The following is a 20,882-nucleotide window of genomic DNA, read 5'->3' on the forward strand; positions in this document are numbered from 1 at the left end:
TAGAAGCAGCACTAAACCTGCCCCCAGCTGTAATAACCTCTCAATTAGTACAATCCAAGTCAGACTCAGAAATACTAAAAAATGTAAATGGAAATAGACAACTTTCTTTTCTTTTGGGGATGGAAGGTGTCAGTCAGGAGCATAGCATCTTGAAAGATGGATGCCATGAAACACGTGCCATGATTTTCCCAACATTTCCATGGCAAGCATTTTTCAGGCTTGAGAAGTATCATTGGAGATGAGCTGTCCAACACTTGGACCCCAAGGCTAAGTTCCTCAGTTAGAACTATGATCTAAGCATTGCTGGATCTCCCAAGGGCCCATGATTATGGAGCTCTGTGTTACAGGCATATGGAGCTGTTGGTGAAACTGTGGGGGTGCTGGGCCCAACTAAGGCCTTTTGGGGTCTGACTTGATTGGCTCCACTAGTCTTGGCTTCTGTGATGGGGTGTGGAACAAACCTGTAACCTGCTTTCATCCCTCTCTCTGACCTCACCTTTCTCTCTCCTCCCTTTCAGAGTGGGATGTAAACACAGGGAAGTGTCTGAAGACATTTAAACACAAAGACCCCATCTTGGCCATCAAGATCAATGACACCTACATCGTGAGCAGCTGTGAGCGAGGAATAGTGAAAGTGTGGCACATTGTCATGGCTCAGGTGGTAAAGGTGGGGGCAGTAGGCTGTGGAGGGAATGGGGCACTGGCGGTGATGAATTGGAGGAGACTGATGGTGGCTCCCTAGACAACCTTGGAGCAATTGAGTTCCAGTCACCAGAAGGGCAGTCCTAAAGAACTAAAGGGGAAGCCCCCCCCCCCAACAAAAAAAAATGGGCCATTGACTGTTGGTGGAGGGTCAGGGCCCAAGTGACCCATGCTGTCACGGGGCTGGTATCAGAAGGCTGCATTCTGATTAGACATTATATATAGACTCAGGATATTTTTACAGCAATAGAGAATATTCTACCCTGATTCTGGCATGGGTAAGGGAAGGAACAAAGTCACAGTGGTGTTTCCCCATACTCTCTGATGAGAATGTTGGCTATATTGAAAGTGACTGAATGTTCGAATACATAAAATGTTCTTGCTGGATTTGAAACCCCCTAGCCCTAGTGGGTGGTGGTGAGATATCATTTATGCCAGGAGTACAGGGTCACAGCTTTTTACCACTAATCTTGTTGTCACTGTGGTCTAACCAGCATTTGCAGGCACAAGGATGCCCCAGGTGCCCACTGGGTCCCAGTAAGGAGCTGGGGATGGAACATCTGGCCCTTCTCCTTCTGGCAGAAGAAGATGATGGTCCAGGCCCTCACTGGTACTCCAGAGAGATGGGCCTGCCTCAGCCACAGACCCACCAGCAATTCGCCCTTCACTGGGGAGGGAGCTCTGGAGAGAGGGAGCCTTATAAGAGCAAAAGTAAAGTTGGCTAGCTAAATACCAAGTGAGTAGTGCTCATGGATTGGTGGAGAGTGGCTTTGGAATTTACCTAAAGAAGCTTCCAGCTTTGGCCCTTGGAGGAGTCACACTTTGAGTTGATGATTGGCTGAACACAGGGGCAAATTTTCTTGCAGATTCTCAGCGGCCATCAGGGAGCTGTGAAGTGCCTGTGCTTTGACCAGTGGCATCTCCTCTCTGGAAGTGTTGATGGCCTAGTCATGGCCTGGAGCATGGTGGGAAAGTATGAGCGATGCCTCATGGCCTACAAGCATCCCAAGTATGTGCCAGGAAAGCCCTGTCTTAGGAATGTAGTGCTCCCTCCTTTTCCTGTCAGAGCTGCAACCTTGAGTTTTGGTAGATCAGTCCCTTCTTCTGTCTACTGACCTTTTGTCCCCTTTGATCCTCCCCATTTCCTTTTCTTCCTCCTTTACCTATTACCTACCACCCCCTCTATTTGGCCAGTCCCTCTACCACCCTCACTTATTTCTCTTAAGAAATAACAATACTAGATGTGAATTTAGAGAAATGTTTGAAATGTTATACTTATGACACACGTGATAGAATGATATCTGTTACCTACTAAATGTCTGAGTATTGGCAGAGCTGTCCCAAGTAATGCCAATTCTAGTAAACTTAATATGCTTGCAATTGGCATTTACCCCAGGAAGTTTGTGTTCACAAAAGCTTGAAGTGTTCCAAGTGAAAAGGTTTAAAAATAATGGAGGGCTTTCTCTGTTTGATATGTTTAACTTATATGTGGAATCTAAAGAGCAAAATGAACAAACAAAACAGAAACCGACTCATAGAAACTGATGGTTGCCAGATGTGTGGGGATAGCAAGCTGAGTGAAAAAGGTAAAGGGAATAATAACTGCAATTGGTAGTTACAAAATAGTCATGGGGGGGGGGGGATATAAGTTACAGTATAGGGGATAGAGTCAATAATACTGTAATACTATGTATGATTCCAGGTGGACACTAGACTTATTGGGGGGTCACTTCTTAAATTATATAAATGCCTAATCACTATGCTGTGCACCTAAAACTCATATAACATTGAATGTTAACTGTTATTGAAAATACTAAATGAGGGCTCAGAGAAGGAGCTTATTCCAGGACAATTCTATTCCAGGACAGACATGGATTTCATTTTACAATTCCATTCCCAGTGTAGTGGTGGTGGCTGCTTAGAGCCATTTGAGAAGTAGTCTGAGGTCACATTGGGGCTTATTTGGAAAGGGTATTGTGGTCAGTTAATGGGTCTGCCATGGCCAAAGGTTTTACAGGCTATTCTGTGCCACTCCGGTACTATGTGAATAATTCTTTTTTCCTCTGAGTGCAATATAAACAATCCCAGGGATTGAAATGCTATTCCAATTGATTAAAAGAGTAAATGGATCTTCCAGGGGGATCTATCAGGGGATAGCTATTTAGTAAAACATGTCCCTAAATTTCCTTATACCCTCCAAAGAACTTCTTGGCAGGCACACTGGCTTCATAGGAGGTAGAAGGGGATTTGGGTATATATGTGTACTAGTGACTCGGTGCATAGATTTGTGCACATTGAGAGGAAATTAATTAGAAGGTGGCTGGTGGGGTGGGACTGGGCGAGATGGGCCAGACCTTTCGTGGAGCCAACTTTCCACCATCCCTCCCTGGCTGGCCACACCTGGGGTGGCACTGTAGCTTGAAAGGCATCTGCGGAGTGAGCGGGGTGTTGGGGGGGTCCCCTCCGGCAGGTGGGGTCCCTCAGCCTGGCCTGCAGGGATCGGTCTGAAACTGGCTCTCCAACATCCCCCGAGGAGTCCTGGACTGCAAGAGGGCACTCTGCAAAGTTACTGTTGTACAGGGTGTGGAATGCAAATGCAAATGTGCAGTAAACCAGATTTGGGGCCAACAGTGACCAGCAACAACATAACACACGGTCGAAGGTGGAATCACATGACCCCATGAGGAATCATGCTCCCTCCTCTCTGCTTCAGGGTACTTCACGGGAGAACCACCCCTGCCAAGTCATTGCAGCTCGACAGCTCCTGCATTGAGTGTCTGCCCCCTGGTGGTCAGTGTGTGTCATAGCAACCTGTCAGATGGAGGGAGGGACACTTAGCATATTAGCCTTTTATATAAATAGGTATCCTCTGTCTGTGATGCGTGACTGCATTCTTGATGAGTAGGTGCTGAGAAGGGCCTGTGTTCGGTGATTTATCCAACCCTTAGGTGACCATCAGCAACTCTCTTAGCATGTCAAACCTGGACCCCCAGGAAGGAGTCAAACCTGATTATGTCATCTGAAATTTGTAACTCTATGTTTTTAAAACCTCCCAACCACAATTCAGTAGGATTTAGTTTAAGTATTGGAAAATAATTTGTTCCCAGAAAACCCAGCAGTTTAGTCACTATTCCACCAATCCATGAGTCTCCCACTCCACCTCAGCTATGAGACATTCTTAAACCATTGTCACTCCCACTGAATGGGGACCCCAACATTCCATTCACATTGGTTCTTGATACCTTACATAGTTACAGTGAATCCATAGACAGCTGGAGGACATGGTCAATACCCTTCTTTATGGGGTGCCTCCTCCTACTCGTCTCTTATGTACATATACTGGTAAGTACTCAATAAATATTTTCAGTTGATTTTTAATAAGGACTAATTTGATAGATTGCCTTTCTGGAGAGTTGTCATGATTGGACTGATACCCATCTTTTGAATATGATAGAGGTGTAAAGACAGATATAGTTGCTATCTGTCTTCTTGACCTAACATTTTTTTCCTCCAAAATTAAGATTGTGCATATAGTGTGGGAGACAATGGATAAGAGAAATAAAATTAGAGGATACAAAGTAGAAAGGATAGAAATGATGATTCCTAGAAAAGTTTTGTACTCTGTAGTATTTATTCTTTAATGTTTTATAATAATACATTTTTTAAATTTTTAAATAAAGATATAATTTGCATAATATTAAAGTCATAGTGTGCAATTCAGTGATTTTTAGTATATTCATAATGTTGTAAAACCATCACTACTATCTAATTAGAGAACATTTACATCAGTCATTGGGAATGTCCTCTGTTTCATTTCTGATTTTAATGATTTCAGTTTTCTCTCTCAGTTTCTTGGTCAGTCTAAATAAATAATTGTCAGTTGTCTAGCCAAAGGTTTGCTCATCTTTTCAAGGAACCAACTTTTGGTTTCACTGATTTTTCCCTATTGTTTTTCAATTCTCTAATTCATTGATTTCTGCTTCAAGCTTTATCTTCCTTCTTCGTGGTCCGTGTTTAGTCTGACCTTCTTTTTCTAGTTTGTTTTTCTTTTTTTTTTTTAAGGTGAAAGGTTATTGACTAGAGAAATGTAGGCATCTACTGCTATGTACTTCCCTATGAGCAAATTTTCCATATTTCCTTCTGTTATTCATTTGTAAGTTAATTTATTGTAGTCAAAGCACTTAATATGATTTCAGCTTTCAAAACCTATTGAGATGTGTTACTTGACCTAACATAAGGCCTATCCTAGAGAAAGTTCCATGTGCTCTTGAGGTTAATGTGTACTCTGCTGGTATTTGTTGAAATGTTTTGTATATGTCTGTTAGGTCTAGTTGGTTCCTAATGTTTTTCAGGTCTTTTGTCTAGTTGATCTAGCCATTATTTAAAGTGTGGTATTGAAGTCTTCATCTATGATTGCTGAGTTGCCTATTTCTCTCTTTAGTTATGTGAGTTTTGCCTCATGTATTTTTGAATACTGTAGTTAAGTAAATATGCACTTATAATTGTTATATCTTCTTGATGAATTCACCCTTTTGTCATTATATAATGTCCTTTTTTTTCATCTCTATTAACAATTTTGCTTGCAAGTCTATTTTGCGTGGTATTAATGTAGCCACTCCAGCTCTTGTTTCATATGGATTATCTTTTTCCATTTAACCTCTCTGTGATTTTTATTCTAATGGGAGTTTCTTGTAGACAGCATACAGTTGAATCATGGTGTTTTTAATATTTTCTTCAAATCTCTGCTTTTTACTTGAAGAGCTTAATCTCTTTACATTTAATATAAAAAAAAACTTATTTTACCATTTTGCTATTTGTTTTCTATAGTCTTATGTATTTTTTGTTCCTCAGTTTTTCTTTTATGGTCTTCTTTAGTCTTAAAAGGGTATTTCCTAGTATGTTATTTTAATTCCCTTGTCTTTTTTTTTTTTTTTCCCTTTCCATCTATTTTGAGTTATTTTCTTAGTATTCATCCTGGGGATTATAATTAACATCTTACTTTATAATAATGTAATTCACATTAATATTAACCTAATTTCAATAGTATGCAAAAACTGTGCTCCTCTCCTCTCCTTTATACTCTTATCAGAAATTGTCTTTATGTCCTGCGTATCCATCAGCAGCTGTCTTTAAATGAGATAGAAAAAAGAGTTATAAACAAAAGATACATTTATATTGTTTTCTTATATTTACTGGTATCTAGTTACCTTTACTGATGCTCTTTATTTCTTCATGTGGATTCGAATTGCTACTTAGTGTCCTTTCATTTCAACCCAAAGGACTCTCTGTAGCATTTTATATAAGGTAGGTCTGCTAGTGACAAACTCTCAGTTTTTGTTTATCGATTTTTTAGGATGGTTTTGATGGGTATGTAAATCTTAGTTTATAGTTATTCATTTTTGTTTCAGCACTTTGAATATATTACTTCGTTCTTCTGGCCTCCATTGTTTCTGATGAGAAATAAACTAATGTAATTGAGGGTCGTTTTCATGTGATGAGCTGCTTGTCTCTTGCTGCTTCCCATGCTCTCTTTGTCTTTTTACAGTTGATTATATGTTTAGATCTCTTTGAGTTTATTTTAATTAAAGCTTGCTGAGCTTCTTAGATGTGCAGATTATTTTTTCACCTTAATTGTAAAGTTTTGAGCCATTATTTCTTCAAATATCCTTTCTACCCCTTCTCTCTTTCTGGGGCTCCTGTTTTGCAAATGCTGAGGTTTGATAATGTCACAAAGGCTTCTGAGTCTCTGTTCATTTTTTTTTCTTTTTCTGTTCTTCAGACTGGATAATCTCAATTGACCTCTCTTCAAGTTCTTTGCTTCTTCTGCCTGCTGGATTCTGCTGTTGAACCCCTCTAGTGAATTTTCATTTCAGTTGTTGTCATTTGCAACTCCAAAATTTCAATTTGGCTCCTTCTATAATTTCTAACACTATTGATATTCTCTATTTAGTGAGACACTATTCTAATAATTTTCTTTAGTTTTGTACATGTTTTCCATTAGCTCTTTGAACACATTTAAAATAGTTGATTTACAGTCTTTGTTTAGGAAGTCAAACCATTGGGTTTCCTGGGGACGATTTCTATAGATTACTTTTTTTGCTATATATGGACTATACTTTCTAGTATTTTTATGTTTATACTAGAGGCCTGATGCATGAAATTTGTGCAACAGTAGGCCTTCCTTCCTCAGCTGCCGGCGCCAGCTTCCCTCTGGCACCTAGAACCCAGGCTTCTCTCCAGCCGCCGGCAGGCACCTGGGACCCAGGCTTCCCTCACAGCCCCAGCTTCGTCTGGAAGGTAGTCCAGAAGGACGTCCGGTCTAATTAGCATATTATGCTTTTATTATTATAGACTAGTGGCCCAGTGCACAAAATTTGTGCACATTAAAAGGGGATTCATTAGAGGAAATATTTTAATATTGCTATTTGCCCAATCTCTATAATAGAAGTTTCAGAGATGAAAGAAAATTAGTAAAATGTATATGAAAATCTTCCTCCTGTCAGAGTCTGGGGCACACACGGGACACAGAGTCAAGTCCCCACCCACCCCCACCCTTGTCTAGCTCTGCCAGGTGGGGTTGCAGCCTGAGGTCCCCTGGCCCGGTGCTGGCTGTGGGGGGGGGGTGCAGCATGAGGTCCCCCAGCCCGGCACCAGGGCAGGGGGCACAGCCTGAGGTAACCTGTCAAACCCCGCCAGGTGAGGGTGGTGGCCTTAAGTCCCCTGTCAAGCCCTGCCGAGTGGGGGAATGTGGCCTCAGGTCCCTCATCAAGCCCTGCTCGGTGGGGGAGTGGACTGAGGTCCCCTGTCAAGCCCAATGGGGGCGGTTGGGTGGGGCATGGACTGAGGTCTCCTGGCCTGGCGCCCGGGGCAGTGGGCACAGCCTGAGGTCCTCTGTCAAGCCTCACGGGGGAGAGGGGTTTTGGGTGGGGCACAGCCTCAGATCCTTGCTGGTTGCTCGTTAAGGCTCATTATGGGAACTCAACCTCCGCTGTGGGTGCAGCCATCTTGTGTTACAGAAACCCTGCCCCCCCACTATGGGTGCTGCCATCTTTGTGGCAGAGTGATGGTCAATTTGCATATTCCCTCTTTATTATAAAGGAGATAATTTTTGTTGAAAACTAGACAATTTGAATATTTTATTTTTTATTATTAAATTTATAGGGCTAATATTGGTTAATAACATTGTATAAATATCAGGTGTGCAAATTTATAATACAACATCTGTATACTCAATTATGAGCTCACCACCCGAAGTCTAGTATCCTTCCATCATCTTGTGTTTGACCCCTTTTATCCTCTTTGTCCTCCCCGCACCTTCTTTCTCTTCTGGTAACCACCATTCTCTTGTCCGTATCTATAATATTTTTTATTTGTTCATCTGTTGCTTTTTGTTTTATATCTTACATATGAGTGAAATCATATGGTTTTTGTCCTTTTCTGTTTGACATACTTTATTTAGCATAATACTCTCAAGACTCATCTATACTGTTGCAAATGGCAATATTTCATCTTTTTTATGGCTGAGTAATATTTTATTATATAGTACTAGAGGCCCGGTGCACAAAAATTTGTGCACTCGGGGGGGGGGGGGGAGGGGAGGTCCCTCAGCCCGGCCTGTGCCCTCTCCCAGTCTGAGACCCCTCAGGACATAACGACCTGCTGGCTTAGACCTGCTCCCAGTGTCAGAGGGCAGGCCCAATACCTAGGTGCAGCCCCTGGTCGGGCTCAGAGCAGGGCCAATTGGGGAGTTGGGGCGCTGTCCCCTGTCATGCACAGAGCAGGCGGATCGGGAGGATGCGATGCCACCCCCTGTCATGCACAGAGCAGGGCCAATCAGGGGGTTGGGGTGCTGCCCCCTGTCACACTCAAGGCAGGGTCGATGGGGAGGTTGCGGTGCCACACCCTGTCATGCACAGAGCAGGGCCCATCAGGGGGGTTGGGGCTCCGTACCCTGTCACGAACAGAGCAGGGTCAATCAGGGGTTTGGGGAGCTCCCCCCGTCATGCACAGAGTAGGGCCGATAGGAGAGTTGGGGCCCCACCCCCTGTCACACACAGAGCAGGGCCGATCAGAGGGTTGGGGCGCTGCCACTGTCACACTCAGGGCAGGGCCGATGGGGAGGTTATGGCTCTACACTGTCACACACAGAGCAGGGCCTGTGGGGTGGGGGGGTTGGGGCGCTGCCCTCTATCACCCACAGAGCAGGGCCGATCAGGGGATTGGGACGCCGCCACTCTCACACTCAGGGCAGGGCCGATGGGGAGGTTATGGCTCTACCCCGTCACACACAGAGCAGGGCCCGTGGGGGGGTTGGGGGGCCACACCCTGTCACACACACAGCCGCAGGGCGATCAGGGGGTTGGGGAGCTCCCCCCTATCAGGCACACAGCAGGGCTGATCAGGGGGTTGGGGCGTCTTCCCCTGTCACGAACAGAACAGGGCGGATAGGGAGGTTGTGGCCCTGCCCCCTGTCACACACAGAGCCGCAGGGCGATCAGGGGGTTTGGGCGCTGCCCCCCCAGTCATGCTGATCCTGGTGCCGGGAGGCCTCGCAGCTCCGCTGATCCGGGTGCTAGGAGGCATATTACCCTTTTACTATATAGGATAGAGGCCTGGTGCATGGGTGGGGCTGGCTGGTTTGCCCTGAAGGGTGTCCTGGATCAGGGTGGGGGTCCCCACTGGGGTTCCTGGCCAGCCTGGGTGAGGGGATGATGGTTGTTTGCAGCTGGTCACACACCCTTCAGGGTGGGGATCCTGACTAGGGTGCCTGGCCAGTCTGGGTGAAGGGCTGAGGGCTCTTTTCAGGCTGGCGGGTGACTGAAGCTCCCAACTGCTCCTTTTTTTCTTTTTTTAAAATTCTGGGCCAGCTTTAGCTCTGGCTCCAGCTCTGAGGCCTTTGCTGTTGAAAGCAGGTATCTTGTTTGTTTGGGTTCTATAATTGAAACACTGTATCAACTCCAGCTCTGAGATCCCGGCTGGCTGAAAGCAGGTTTCTGGGGTTTTGTTTAGCTTCTATATTTGTAACAATGTTTCAAACTGCAAGCTCAGAGGCCGGCAAGGCAGGCGGGGAACAATGGAGTCCTCCGTCACTGAAGCAAGCAAGCCTCATGTTAGCTTCAAGCTGCCTGGCTGCCGGCCGCCATCTTGGCTGGCAGTTAATTTGCATATCACCCTGATTAGCCAATGGGAAGGGTAGCAGACGTATGGCTAATTACCATGTTTCTCTTTTATTAGATAGGATATGTATCATGTCTTCTTCATTCAATCAAACAAAAATTGAGTAGTTTCCATATCTTGGCTATTGTAAATAATGCTGCAATGAGAATAGAGAGAGGTACATCTAGCTTTATGAATAAATGTTTCCAATATGCAGAAGAGGCATTTCTGGGTCACATGGTAGCTCTATTCTCAGTTTTTGAGAAATCTCCACACTATTTTCCATAGTGGCTGCATCAATGTACATCCCACCAGCAGTTTATGAGGGTTCCCTTTTCTCCATATCCTCTCCAATATTCGCAATTTCTTGTCTTATTGATAATAGCCATTCTAATGGATGTGAGGTGACACCTCATTGTGGTATTAATTTGAATTTTCATTATAACTAGTGATATTGAGCTTTTTTCCATGTATCCATTGGCCATTTGTATGTCTTTTTTGGAAAACTATCTATTGCAGTCCTCTGCCTATTTATTAAAAATAGAATTGTTTGTTTTTCTCACTGAGTTGTATGAGTTATTTAAACATTTTGGATATTAGCCCATTATTGGATGTGTCATTTGCAAATATCTTTTCCCATTTAGTTGGTTGCACTTTTGTTTTGTTGATGGTTTCTTCAGTTCTGAAGAACCTTTTTTATTTGATGTACTTCCATTCATTTATTTTTGCTCTTACTTTCCTTAGCTTTGGAGAGAAGTTTACAAAGACCCTTCTGAGACCAAGGTTCATAAGTTTAGTGCCTATGTGTTTTTTCTCTATTTATCTTATTGTTTCAGTTGTTATATTCAAGTTTGTAATCCACTTTGAGTTAATTTTTGTGTATGGTGTCAAATAGCAGTCTAGTTTCATTTCTTTGCATGTGATTTTCCAGTTTTCCCAACACCATTTATTGAAGATACTTCCCTTTCTTCATTGTATGTTTTTGGCTCTTTTGTTGAAAATTAGTTGCCCATATATGTGTGAGTTTATCTCTGGGCTCTCAATTCTGTTCTATTGGCCTATGTGTCTGTTTTTCTGCCAATGCCATGCTGTTTTGATTTCTATAGGTTTGTAGTATAGTTTAAAGTCAGGGAGTGTGATACCTCTGGCATTGTTCTCTCCCCACCCCTCCTTTGGGATTACTTTGGCTATTTTGGGTCTTTTGTGGTTCCATACAAATGTGAGGATTTTGTTTTTGTTCTATTTCTGTGAGAAATGCTGTTGGAATTTTTTTTCTTTTTAATTCTCCCTCAAGAATATATATATATGGAGAGAGAGAGAGAGAGAGAGAGAGAGAGAGAGAGAGTCAAAGAGAGAGGGAGAGACAGAAACACTGATGTGAGAGAGACACATTGACTGGTTGCCTCCCACATGCCCCCGACCAGGATGAAGAGCCTGCAACTGAGGTACCTGCCCTTGACCAGAATTAAACCTGGGACCCTTCAGTCCAAGAGCCAATACTCTATCCACTGAGCCAAACCACTTAGGGCACTGTTGGTATTTTGATAGGGTTTGCATTCAACATATATACTGCTTTAGATAATATGACCATTTTAACAATATTAACTCTTCTAATCCACGATCATGGAATATCTTTCCAATTTCCTTATGTTTCTTTCAACAGTGTCTTGTAGTTTTCAATGTACAAGTCCTTCACCTCTTTTTTTAAGTTTATTCCTAGGTAGCATTCTTTTTATTGGGACTGTAAATGGGATTGTTTTCTTCATTTCTCATATTTCATTGCTTTTACATAAAAATGCAACAGATTTTTGTATATCGATTTTGTACCCTGCAACTTTACTGTATTTGTTGTATTTGTTTATTGTTTTGAATAGTTGTTTTTGTGACGTCTTTAGGGTTTTCTATATAAAGAATAATGTCTTCTGCAGACAGTGACAGTTTTACTTCTCTTTTCCCAGTTTGGATGCCTTTGATTGATTTTTCTTGCCTGATTGCTAGGACTTCCAGAACTATGTTGAATAATAACAGCAAGAGTGGACATACTTGTCTTGTTCTTAACCTTAGAGTAAGTTTTCAGTTTGTCACCATTAAGTATATCAGCTGAGGGTTTGTCATATATGGCCTTTATTGAAGTACTTTCCTTCTATATCCATGTTATTGAGTGTTTTAGCCATAAATGAATGTCATTTCTTGTCAAATGCTCTCTTTGCTTCTGTTGCTATGATCATATGATTTTTATCTTTTATTTTGCTACAGTGGTGTATCATCTTGATTGCTTTGTGGCTAATAAACCTTCACTGTATTCCTATTTGATCATGATGTATTATTCTTTTAATGTATTTTTATATTCAACTAGAGGCCCAGTGCATGAAAATTCAACTGAAAATTCATGCACTGGAGGGGGGTTCCTCAGACCGGCCTGCACCTTCTCACAGTCTGGGAGCCCTCAGGGGCAGAAGGTGACCTGGCGATCAGGGGAAGGCGATGCCCCATCACACCTCCGCTGCTGCCACTGCTGGCAACACAAACCTTGGCTGGCCCTGGTTACCTGCACCTCAGGCCGGCCCTGGGCAGCTGGGAGGATAAGAGGACTGGGGGACTCCAGAGACAGGTGCCCAGCAAAGCCTTGCTGAGGTCCTGCCACTCCAGCGGGGATAAGGGGACTGGGCACCGCCATCTTGTGGCTGTGGGCACAAACATCTTTGAAGGTGGGACAGCCAATTAGCATATACCCTCCTTATTGGCTGTGGGTGCCACCATCTTTTGCGACAGTGTGAGGGTAATTAGCATATTCCCTCTTTATTAGACAGAATTTGGTAGTATTTTGTTTAGGATTTTTACATCTATGTTAACACATTTCGTACTGCTCAGGAGTTTTCTCATGTTTCGCGCGCCACCTGTTAAGGACTGCTCACGATTGTTCTCGTTTTTCACGCCCATGGAAAAAGGAGCGAATCTAGATACTTATGTAAATTTTGTTTGGCCCCTCTTCATACAGGAAAATGTTTTAAGCAGTACCATATGTTAAAAAAGTACTAGGAACTTTAATTGTTTAATTGTTTTATAAATAAAAATGTTATAATTATTGAAAAACAACACCTAAAGTGCATTATGATGATTTAAATAACATGCAGTTTGCCCAAAAACGTACGGTCCCTGGCATATGTCTTAGAGATTTCTATGCGGTACGCAATGTGTTAATCAGAGATATTGGCCTGTAATTTCCTTTTTTGTGTTGTCCTTCCTGGTTTTGGTATTAGGGTAAAGTTGGCCTTGTAAAATGAGTTGGGAAGTATTCCTTCTTTTTCCAATTTGAATATATTAATATGAAAACTCTGGAAGTCAAATCTTTCCCATCTCTGAGGTTTGTTTTTATTGTTGCTTGTTGTATTTTTGCTTATTTGTTTCGTGTATCTGTATTCTTTGTCTTGTTTGGCCACTGAAGTCTCTGCTTTACTGTCTTGGTGGTATCCTAGTGACTGGAAAGAGATTTACTTGAACACCTTAGAATAAAATATCTCCAATTCTTTGCCAAAGTACCCTGTGTGCCTACTGATGGAAGCCTTCAACACTCAGCCAGGCAGGTTAAGACTCTACCTTTGCTCTTACTTCCCATTTGTATAGAACATCATGGTCAGCCAAGAGTGAGAGCTGGGCCTTTTTTAGTTCTTTCCCAAGCCTGAGCACAGCCCCAGGAATATGTGTGAACTTTTTAAAGTCCCCATGGACATTTTATTCCCCAGATTTTTCTCCAAAGCTTTTTGGTTAGTCAATTGTTTGCCCCGACAGACATGTATTGCCCATGGGAAGCAGTGATGAAAACTCTAAAACAAGAGTTTTAGAGTTCTTACCTTCTCCATTTTCATTGATATCACTCTTAGTAGTGTATTTTAACAAAGAAGGAGCAAAGAAGAAGACAAATGACTTATTTATAGGACAGAGATAAAACCTGAAAGGAGTCTAATCTATGGTAGGATCATAAAAATAATTATGTCAGGTACTGAGCTGTTTTATAAATACTTTCATTAATTTATTCCTGATAGCAATTCTCTGAGGCAGGAATCACTATCCCTTCTTCATAGAAGTAAACTGAAGACTGAGAGATTGTTACACAGCCAGTAAAGGGTAGAATCAGGTTTTGATCCCAGGTTTTCTGATCCCAAAGCTGTGCTTTTTTATCAGTAGGCTGTACTGGTGTAGACTGAACTACCAAATGTCACAGAAACCTATGTAAAGTGCAGGCCCAGCTCAGCAAGATCAAAAGAGATATAGAAAGAGCTAAACACTTCTACCACCAGGCATCTTTCTTAGTGCTGGACTCCCTGACAGGTGGACTAAGCGCATCAATAAAGTCACTATATTTCCATGTTGAAAAAACCTAGAACTTTGTTGGATTTTCTTATACTTAATTTATTCTATCTATCTATCTATCTATCTATCTATCTATCTATCTATCTATCCATCTATCCATCTATTTATCATCTATCACATAAGGTGGAATTCAAGCCACATTGGCCTCTTTGCTGCTCTTTGAAGATGCTAACATGCTCCTGCCTTCCAAGTTCTTCATTATTTCTATTTTGCTAGTGGTTGGGGCTTTGAAGTCTTAATCAGGCTCTTGGACCTGACCACGGCTCATGTTAGATGGTTTGATGTCATTTTTTAAACACACTGTAGCAACGATCATACTCAAACATAAGCTGACACCCACTTTTTCAACAAATATTTATTGAGGACCTGCTATGGTCTAGGCCAGCCGTGGGCAAACTACGGCCCGCGGGCCGGATCCGGCCCATTTGAAATGAATAAAACTATTGAAAAAAAAGACCGTACCCTTTTATGTAATGATGTTTACTTTGAATTTATATTAGTTCACACAAGTACTCCATCCATGCTTTTGTTCCGGCCCTCCGGTCCAGTTTAAGAGCCCATTGTGGCCCTCGAGTCAAAAAGTTTGCCCACCCCTGGTCTAGGCCCTATGCAGGGCATGCAAAGATGAACAGACATAGGTTGTATCCAAAAGAATCCATCATATACCTAGGTGTGTGTGTGTGTGTGTGTGTGTGTGTGTACACGCACGCGGGGGTGGAGGGTGAGAATAAGAGATAGTGGACTTAGATGGGTAGAGATGGCAGGGATGGGTGGACTTGCTTTGCATATAAAATCAAATCAGAGGCATCAAATTCAAATATTCAGTATCATTAACAGGAATGTGTTAACTACACCTCTCAGAACTGAATACTACACATATCTGGAGTCCCACTTGGACCGCTATTGTAGGGAGGATTTTGTTGGAAGCATCTATCTAAGTCAGTGGTTCTCAACCTTCCTAATGCCGCGACCCCTTAATACAGTTCCTCATGTTGTGGTGACCCCCAACCATAAAATTATTTTCATTGCTACTTCAAAACTGTAATTTTGCTACTGTTATGAATCGTAATGTAAATATCTGATATGCAGGATGTATTTTTATTGTTGGTGACCCACAGGTTGAGAACCACTGAATTCTAAGTCATCTCCTGTTCCTTTCTCTTTCCTTACTAGTCATCACAAAAAGGAACTGATAAACCTCGTACCTGGGTACAGTTTTCCTTCAGGATGTTTAACTGGAAGAATGAAAGCCACCAAATTAAAACCCAAAAGAAACTGCTCAAATGCCAGATTTTTGCTTCAAATAAAGATGAGCATCTTTGCTTGCTTTTTTTCCTTTCTTTATCTAATAACTAGTGGCCAGGTGCATGATTTAGCTAAATTTTTTCCAGCCCAGTGAATCACCCCAACTTCTCTTTCAGGTAATTGTCAGCAACATAGCAGTAAATATCAACCCGAAGCACATTATTACTGTAGATCACGCAGGGAGAACAAAGGATAAAATATTTAACTGCAGCAGTGTTTGACTACATTCTGCACAGTGAGAAAACCTGAAGTCATTTTCAAGGACCACCATTTTTTACTTCTTTTCAGAAGGGTCAGGTTTCTAAGCTTTCTAAATCTTCATTTTCCGGCTAATGAAAAGAAAACAGGATTCTACCAAGTCTCCTATCTACCTACTTCAGGACTTCTGTGAGGATCAAATGAAATGAGGCATGGGAAAATGCTTCACAGACATTTGGTTAAAGTGTGAAATGTTTGCACTTGGCTATAAAGCAAGTTGTGTTTCTGGACTGAAGAAACTCCAAGGAGGCTAATTGCTGGGAGAGGAAGACAGGCATTGCTATGTAACGTTGCAATGTCATTACTCAGCACCCACAGCCACCCACTGTTTTCTGGCTGGCCTGGGCCGTGGGCCGCATTTTGTGACATGGGGTCCTGGCAGCGTTGGCTGCAATTTGCTGGGGTGTCGCTCCAGGGTAATGGCAGTACCTGTGTTCCGTGTGGGGGAAGCTGTTGGTTTGTTGGCGCCAGGTCCATGATGCCAGCCAGTGAGCGCCTCAGCAGCTCCTGTGTTGAGCGTCTGCCCCCTGGTGGTCAGTGCGCATCATAGCGACCAGTCAGATGGTTGGACACAGCATATTAGATAGATAAATATATATATATTTATATATATATTATTTGAAAAGGAATCAAAACATTAAATAATTCAGTCTGGCCAGGTTGCTCAGTTGGTTGGAATGTCATCCAGTGCACCAAAAGATTGTGGGTTTGATCCCTGGCCAGGGCTGTATGGGAGGCAACCAATCAATGATCCATGTTTCCTCTCTCTCTAGCTCAAAATCAATTGAAACATATCCTGCAATGAGGATTAAAAGAAAAAAATTAAATAATTCTCAGCAGGACTTTTGTAGATGTCAATAGCTAGGAATCAAATTATAAAAGTATGATCATCTATAAAACAGACCCCCCACAAAATTTGACATAGGCCTTTGCATTTTGCTATCTTGTGGCACTGTGACTAAACTGCAGGGAAAATCTTCGCAGAATGGGATGAATGAGTAGAGCCATGTCTTGAGAGTTACATCCAGAATTATGAAATGAGGGCAAACATCACTTCAGGGATAGTTAGAACCACTGACTCCTGACCATACACAAAATACCCGGAACTACAAAAGTCCCAAGCAGCTTACCAAATGACACACCCTGCCTATTGCTCTGTCCCCTTCCAGGGAGGTTCTCCACGTGGCTCTGCTCTTCCTCCGAGTCATCAGTGCCTGTGCAGATGGCAAGATCCGCATTTACAACTTCCTCAATGGGAACTGTCTGAAGGTGATGAAAGCCAATGGCAGAGGTGATCCCGTGCTGTCCTTCTTCATTGGCGGCAACAGGTGGGTGGTCCGAGCTATGAACAATTCTGTTTGGATGATTTTTGTCTCCTCTGGGCCACCAGCCCTGGACTTGCTGGCAGTAAAGCTGGGCTTCGGCTGGAGGAGAGTCATGGTCTCATGGGAGACTAAATGGACTTTGCACCAAACTTAGCAATCAGGATTCACATCACTCCTGACTTGTCCTGGACGTCTGGGCTACTCATGCAGTGAGTGCAGCATGGCTTAGCTGCAGGGACCACAGCTCTGAAATGGGCAGCCCCTGCTTGCTCCCTGAGCCCGCACTCACTGCACCAGAGCTCCACCCACTGTCTCTGCAGCCTCACTTCAGATGCCCAAAAGTGCAGGAGGTGGGGAAGGCAGGGGCAAAGGGCCCCATGTCTCCTGGGACAGTGCTGAGCAAATGAATTTACAGAAGCCAGAACTGGGACTAGACTAATTGTATATAATACTGTGCTTGTTATATGCCATGTTCAGGGTGCTATTATGTGAAATATACCCAAGTAGAATTCACTTTTTAAAAATTCTACCACAGGCTAACTTTAGACATCAAGTTAATCTCCATGAATCATAATGCCTTCTCTTTAATGAAACTTTACTATTTCTCATCTTAAAGAGGGAGCACTGGTAATAAGTCTCAATAAATAAACACTTTTCAGTCACGAGGTAATAAATTTTTTTTTAAATCACCCCTGAATTTTTGTCACCCCTGACATCTGAAGAGAGACTATTTCCTTTTTGGCTTGAGTAAAAATAAATCAGAAAGAGATTTTTAATTGGAATGATTCCCCAAATTTTATTCCAGTGTTTTCAACCAAAACAAGTCACTCTCTTACAGAGTTTACACTAACCATTAGGATCTTAAAATTGCAGCCTTTAGAGTAGAAAGGAACCTACACACAGTGTCTCTGTTTCTTGTTTATGGCGAGAGGAGGTCCAGGTAGAGCAGAGAAAGTGGCTTTCTCTGAGAACAACAGAAGCCATGGGCAGGTGGGAGGCAGTTCTTGCGGGGTGTGGGGAGAGGCGGGGGGCTAGATTTGGAACTCCTTTCCCACCAGGTCATTAAAGTGGGGATTAGGGAAGATGGAAACCATCCTGCTTTAAAACATCCTACATGTTCAGTCTAAAGTAGAGCATGCTCGGAGACCTTGGAGTGATGGAGTGAAGGGGAGTGGACTGGAGGATCATCAAGGCGGGAACCTCTCCCATTAAAGAGTTTTCCACACCCCCATCACAGCAATAGAAACATGGCGTTGGGATGCTGAGCTTAAAACAAGGGTGAATTTCAGGACCTAACATTCATGCAAAGTACCCAAGTCTTCTGCCTCAAGCATCCGAGGTGCTTGGCACTCATTCCAAGAATGGAAATGCTTTTAAAAGTATTTTAATTCCAAAAGCAAAGTAATTAGAGCACATGTGCCCTGCTCACATTTCATTAACAACAACAACAAATAGCTACAGAGCCCATGAGCCCTGCTGCATGGTCTGCTATCCTAGACCCTTCAACAACCTACACCCCCTACCGGCACAGCAATCTCCTGGGGAATTTTCCTTGGCCGAGGATTGGACAGGACAGCAGTTGGCCTGCAGATCTGGAGGCCGGGCATGGTGGCCTGCATGCTCCTTTTCTGGGCAATCTTGTTGTTTTTGTTCCAGGATGGTGATCAACACAGAGAGCAATATCCTCCTATTCCAGTTTGAGAATATCAAGTGGCAGTACTTCCTGGAACGGGCCAAACAAAGAAAGATCAGGGATAAAGAGGACAGGGAGGAAAACCTCCCGGAAGTCATGTCTAAGGCTAGCACTCCGATTCACAACCTGGGGAGCTCCATATCTAATAAATACCTGGTGGGCCAGGAGTCCCTGTTAAGTAAATCTCACAAGTCCCGCGTTCTCCTGTTGCCATCCAGGACAACGACAGGTAAGAGAGCTGACTCCCAGGCCATCAGAGTGGTACCCAACGGAGCAGGTCTCAGGCTGCAGGACTAGTTTCTTCATGGGATATTTTGTCCAGTGGTTTCTTGATGATATAAATCCCACCTTTAAAGGAAGGTGGGAGCAATTTTCTTTGATTCACCAATTTGTTAGCCAGCTCAAGGGAATCTCCCGATTTTTAAGGCCTAAGTTTTCAGATTATTAGAATCTTTGTACAATAGCTAACAACATTAGCCCTTAATACTTGCCATTAAAACAAAAGCAAGCAACCAACATCCTCCCTCCACATCCCCTAGCCAAACATATGGTACATAATTATTTTCTTAGGACAAAATCCTATATAGTAAAAGGCTAATATTCAAATCGACTGAATGGCAGAACAACTGGTTGCCATGACATGCACTGACCACCAGGAGGTAGATGCTCAATGCAGGAGTTGCCCCCTGGTGGTCAGTGTGCCAGAAGCCAGGCTCACGGCTGGCGAGCACAGCAGCAGTGGCAGGAGCTTGCCTAAGCCATTAGTTGGACATCCCCTGAGGGCTCCTGGACTGCAAGAGGGTACAGGCCAGGCTGAGGGGACTCCCCCCCCAGTGCACGAATTTCGTGCACTGAGCCTCTAGTGTTGTTATAAGGCAGAAGAAAAATGTTCTATGCAAATGTATTATCTCTACCCCTGATTGAGAACACGATACCTGGAAAATATTAGTTATGAAGCAGATACCTCTGTATGTGTGTGTTTGTGTGTGTGTGTTTAAGTGTGCAGTGGAGTGGCATGGCTCATGCCATTTATAAGACATACAAAGAATAAATTGTGTGGGGACTAGAGTAGGCAAACTCCTTTAACCTACTAGAGGCCCAGTGCATGAAAATTCATGCACTGGAGGGGGGTCCCTCAGTCCGGCCTGCCCCCTCTCACAGCCCAGGAGCCCTCAGGGGCGGGAGGTGACCTGATGATCAGGGGAAGGTGACACCTCCATCACACCTCTGCTGCTGCCACTGCTGGCAGCACAAGCCTCGGCTGGCCCTGTTTACCTGAGCCTCAGACAGCCCTGGGTGGCTGGGAAGCCACCATCTGAGGCATGCCTGTGCCTCGGGCTGGTCTTGGGCGGCTGGGATCTGAGGGGACTGGGGGACTCAGGAGGCAGGCACCTCAGCGGGGTGAGGGGACTGGGCGCCACCATCTTGTGGCTGTGGGTGCTGCCATCTTTGAGGGCATGATGGTCAATTAGCATATTCCCTCCTTATTGGCTGTGGGTGCCGCCATCTTTGAGGGTGGGACAGTCAATTAGCATATTCACTCTTTATTGGCCGTGGGTGCCACCATCTTTGTGATGGTGTGAGGGTCAATTAGCATATTCCCTCTTTATTAGATAGGATATTTGATGTGTGCAGTTGGACCCATAAATTAATAGATCACCTCCCAGAATATAGAGGACAGAGAGTTTCAGATAATGCTTAGAGCTTAATAATCAGTAGGTGGGGTGATCAATCCTTAGGCTCTAGGTGACTACCTAGTTTCATATGACAAACAATAAGATGATGGTTTGGGTGAAAAACAATCAAATTATCAGCTATGCCCCCATTATTCAGGCTTAATTGAATTATGTACTTACTATGGTTTTTTCATCAATCTTAATTTAGCAGGGTCATTAGAGGTGCCTCAAAGTCAAATAAAGGTAAAATCACCCCGAAGAGATGGAGATAGCAAAATGAGAGTGAGTGCTGTTTCTAAGGAAGTCATTAGCTCAGATAGTGAGCAGGAGAGTCAGCAAGCAAAATCCCTTTCAGGAGGTAAGATGGATAGTGATACTTTAGTCTCAGTGGCATAC

General features: G+C 43.3%; 1 protein-coding gene across 1 annotated transcript in view; it reads left to right on the forward strand.

Annotated features, from left to right (window-relative positions):
• The window catches only part of FBXW10B (F-box and WD repeat domain containing 10B), a gene marked incomplete at its 5' end in the record, with an annotated part of 44,977 nt that overhangs the window by 20,208 nt on the left and 3,887 nt on the right, over positions 1–20,882 (forward strand). Inside the window, 4 exons of the mRNA XM_081110149.1 lie at positions 519–667; positions 1,569–1,711; positions 16,962–17,120; positions 18,774–19,039. Coding sequence (XP_080966275.1) covers positions 519–667; positions 1,569–1,711; positions 16,962–17,120; positions 18,774–19,039 — 717 coding nt within the window. The remainder of the gene's footprint in view (positions 1–518; positions 668–1,568; positions 1,712–16,961; positions 17,121–18,773; positions 19,040–20,882) is intronic.

The sequence above is a fragment of the Myotis nattereri genome (genome assembly GCF_964212035.1).
Source record: "Myotis nattereri genome assembly, chromosome: 16".
Classification (NCBI taxonomy): domain Eukaryota; kingdom Metazoa; phylum Chordata; class Mammalia; order Chiroptera; family Vespertilionidae; genus Myotis; species Myotis nattereri.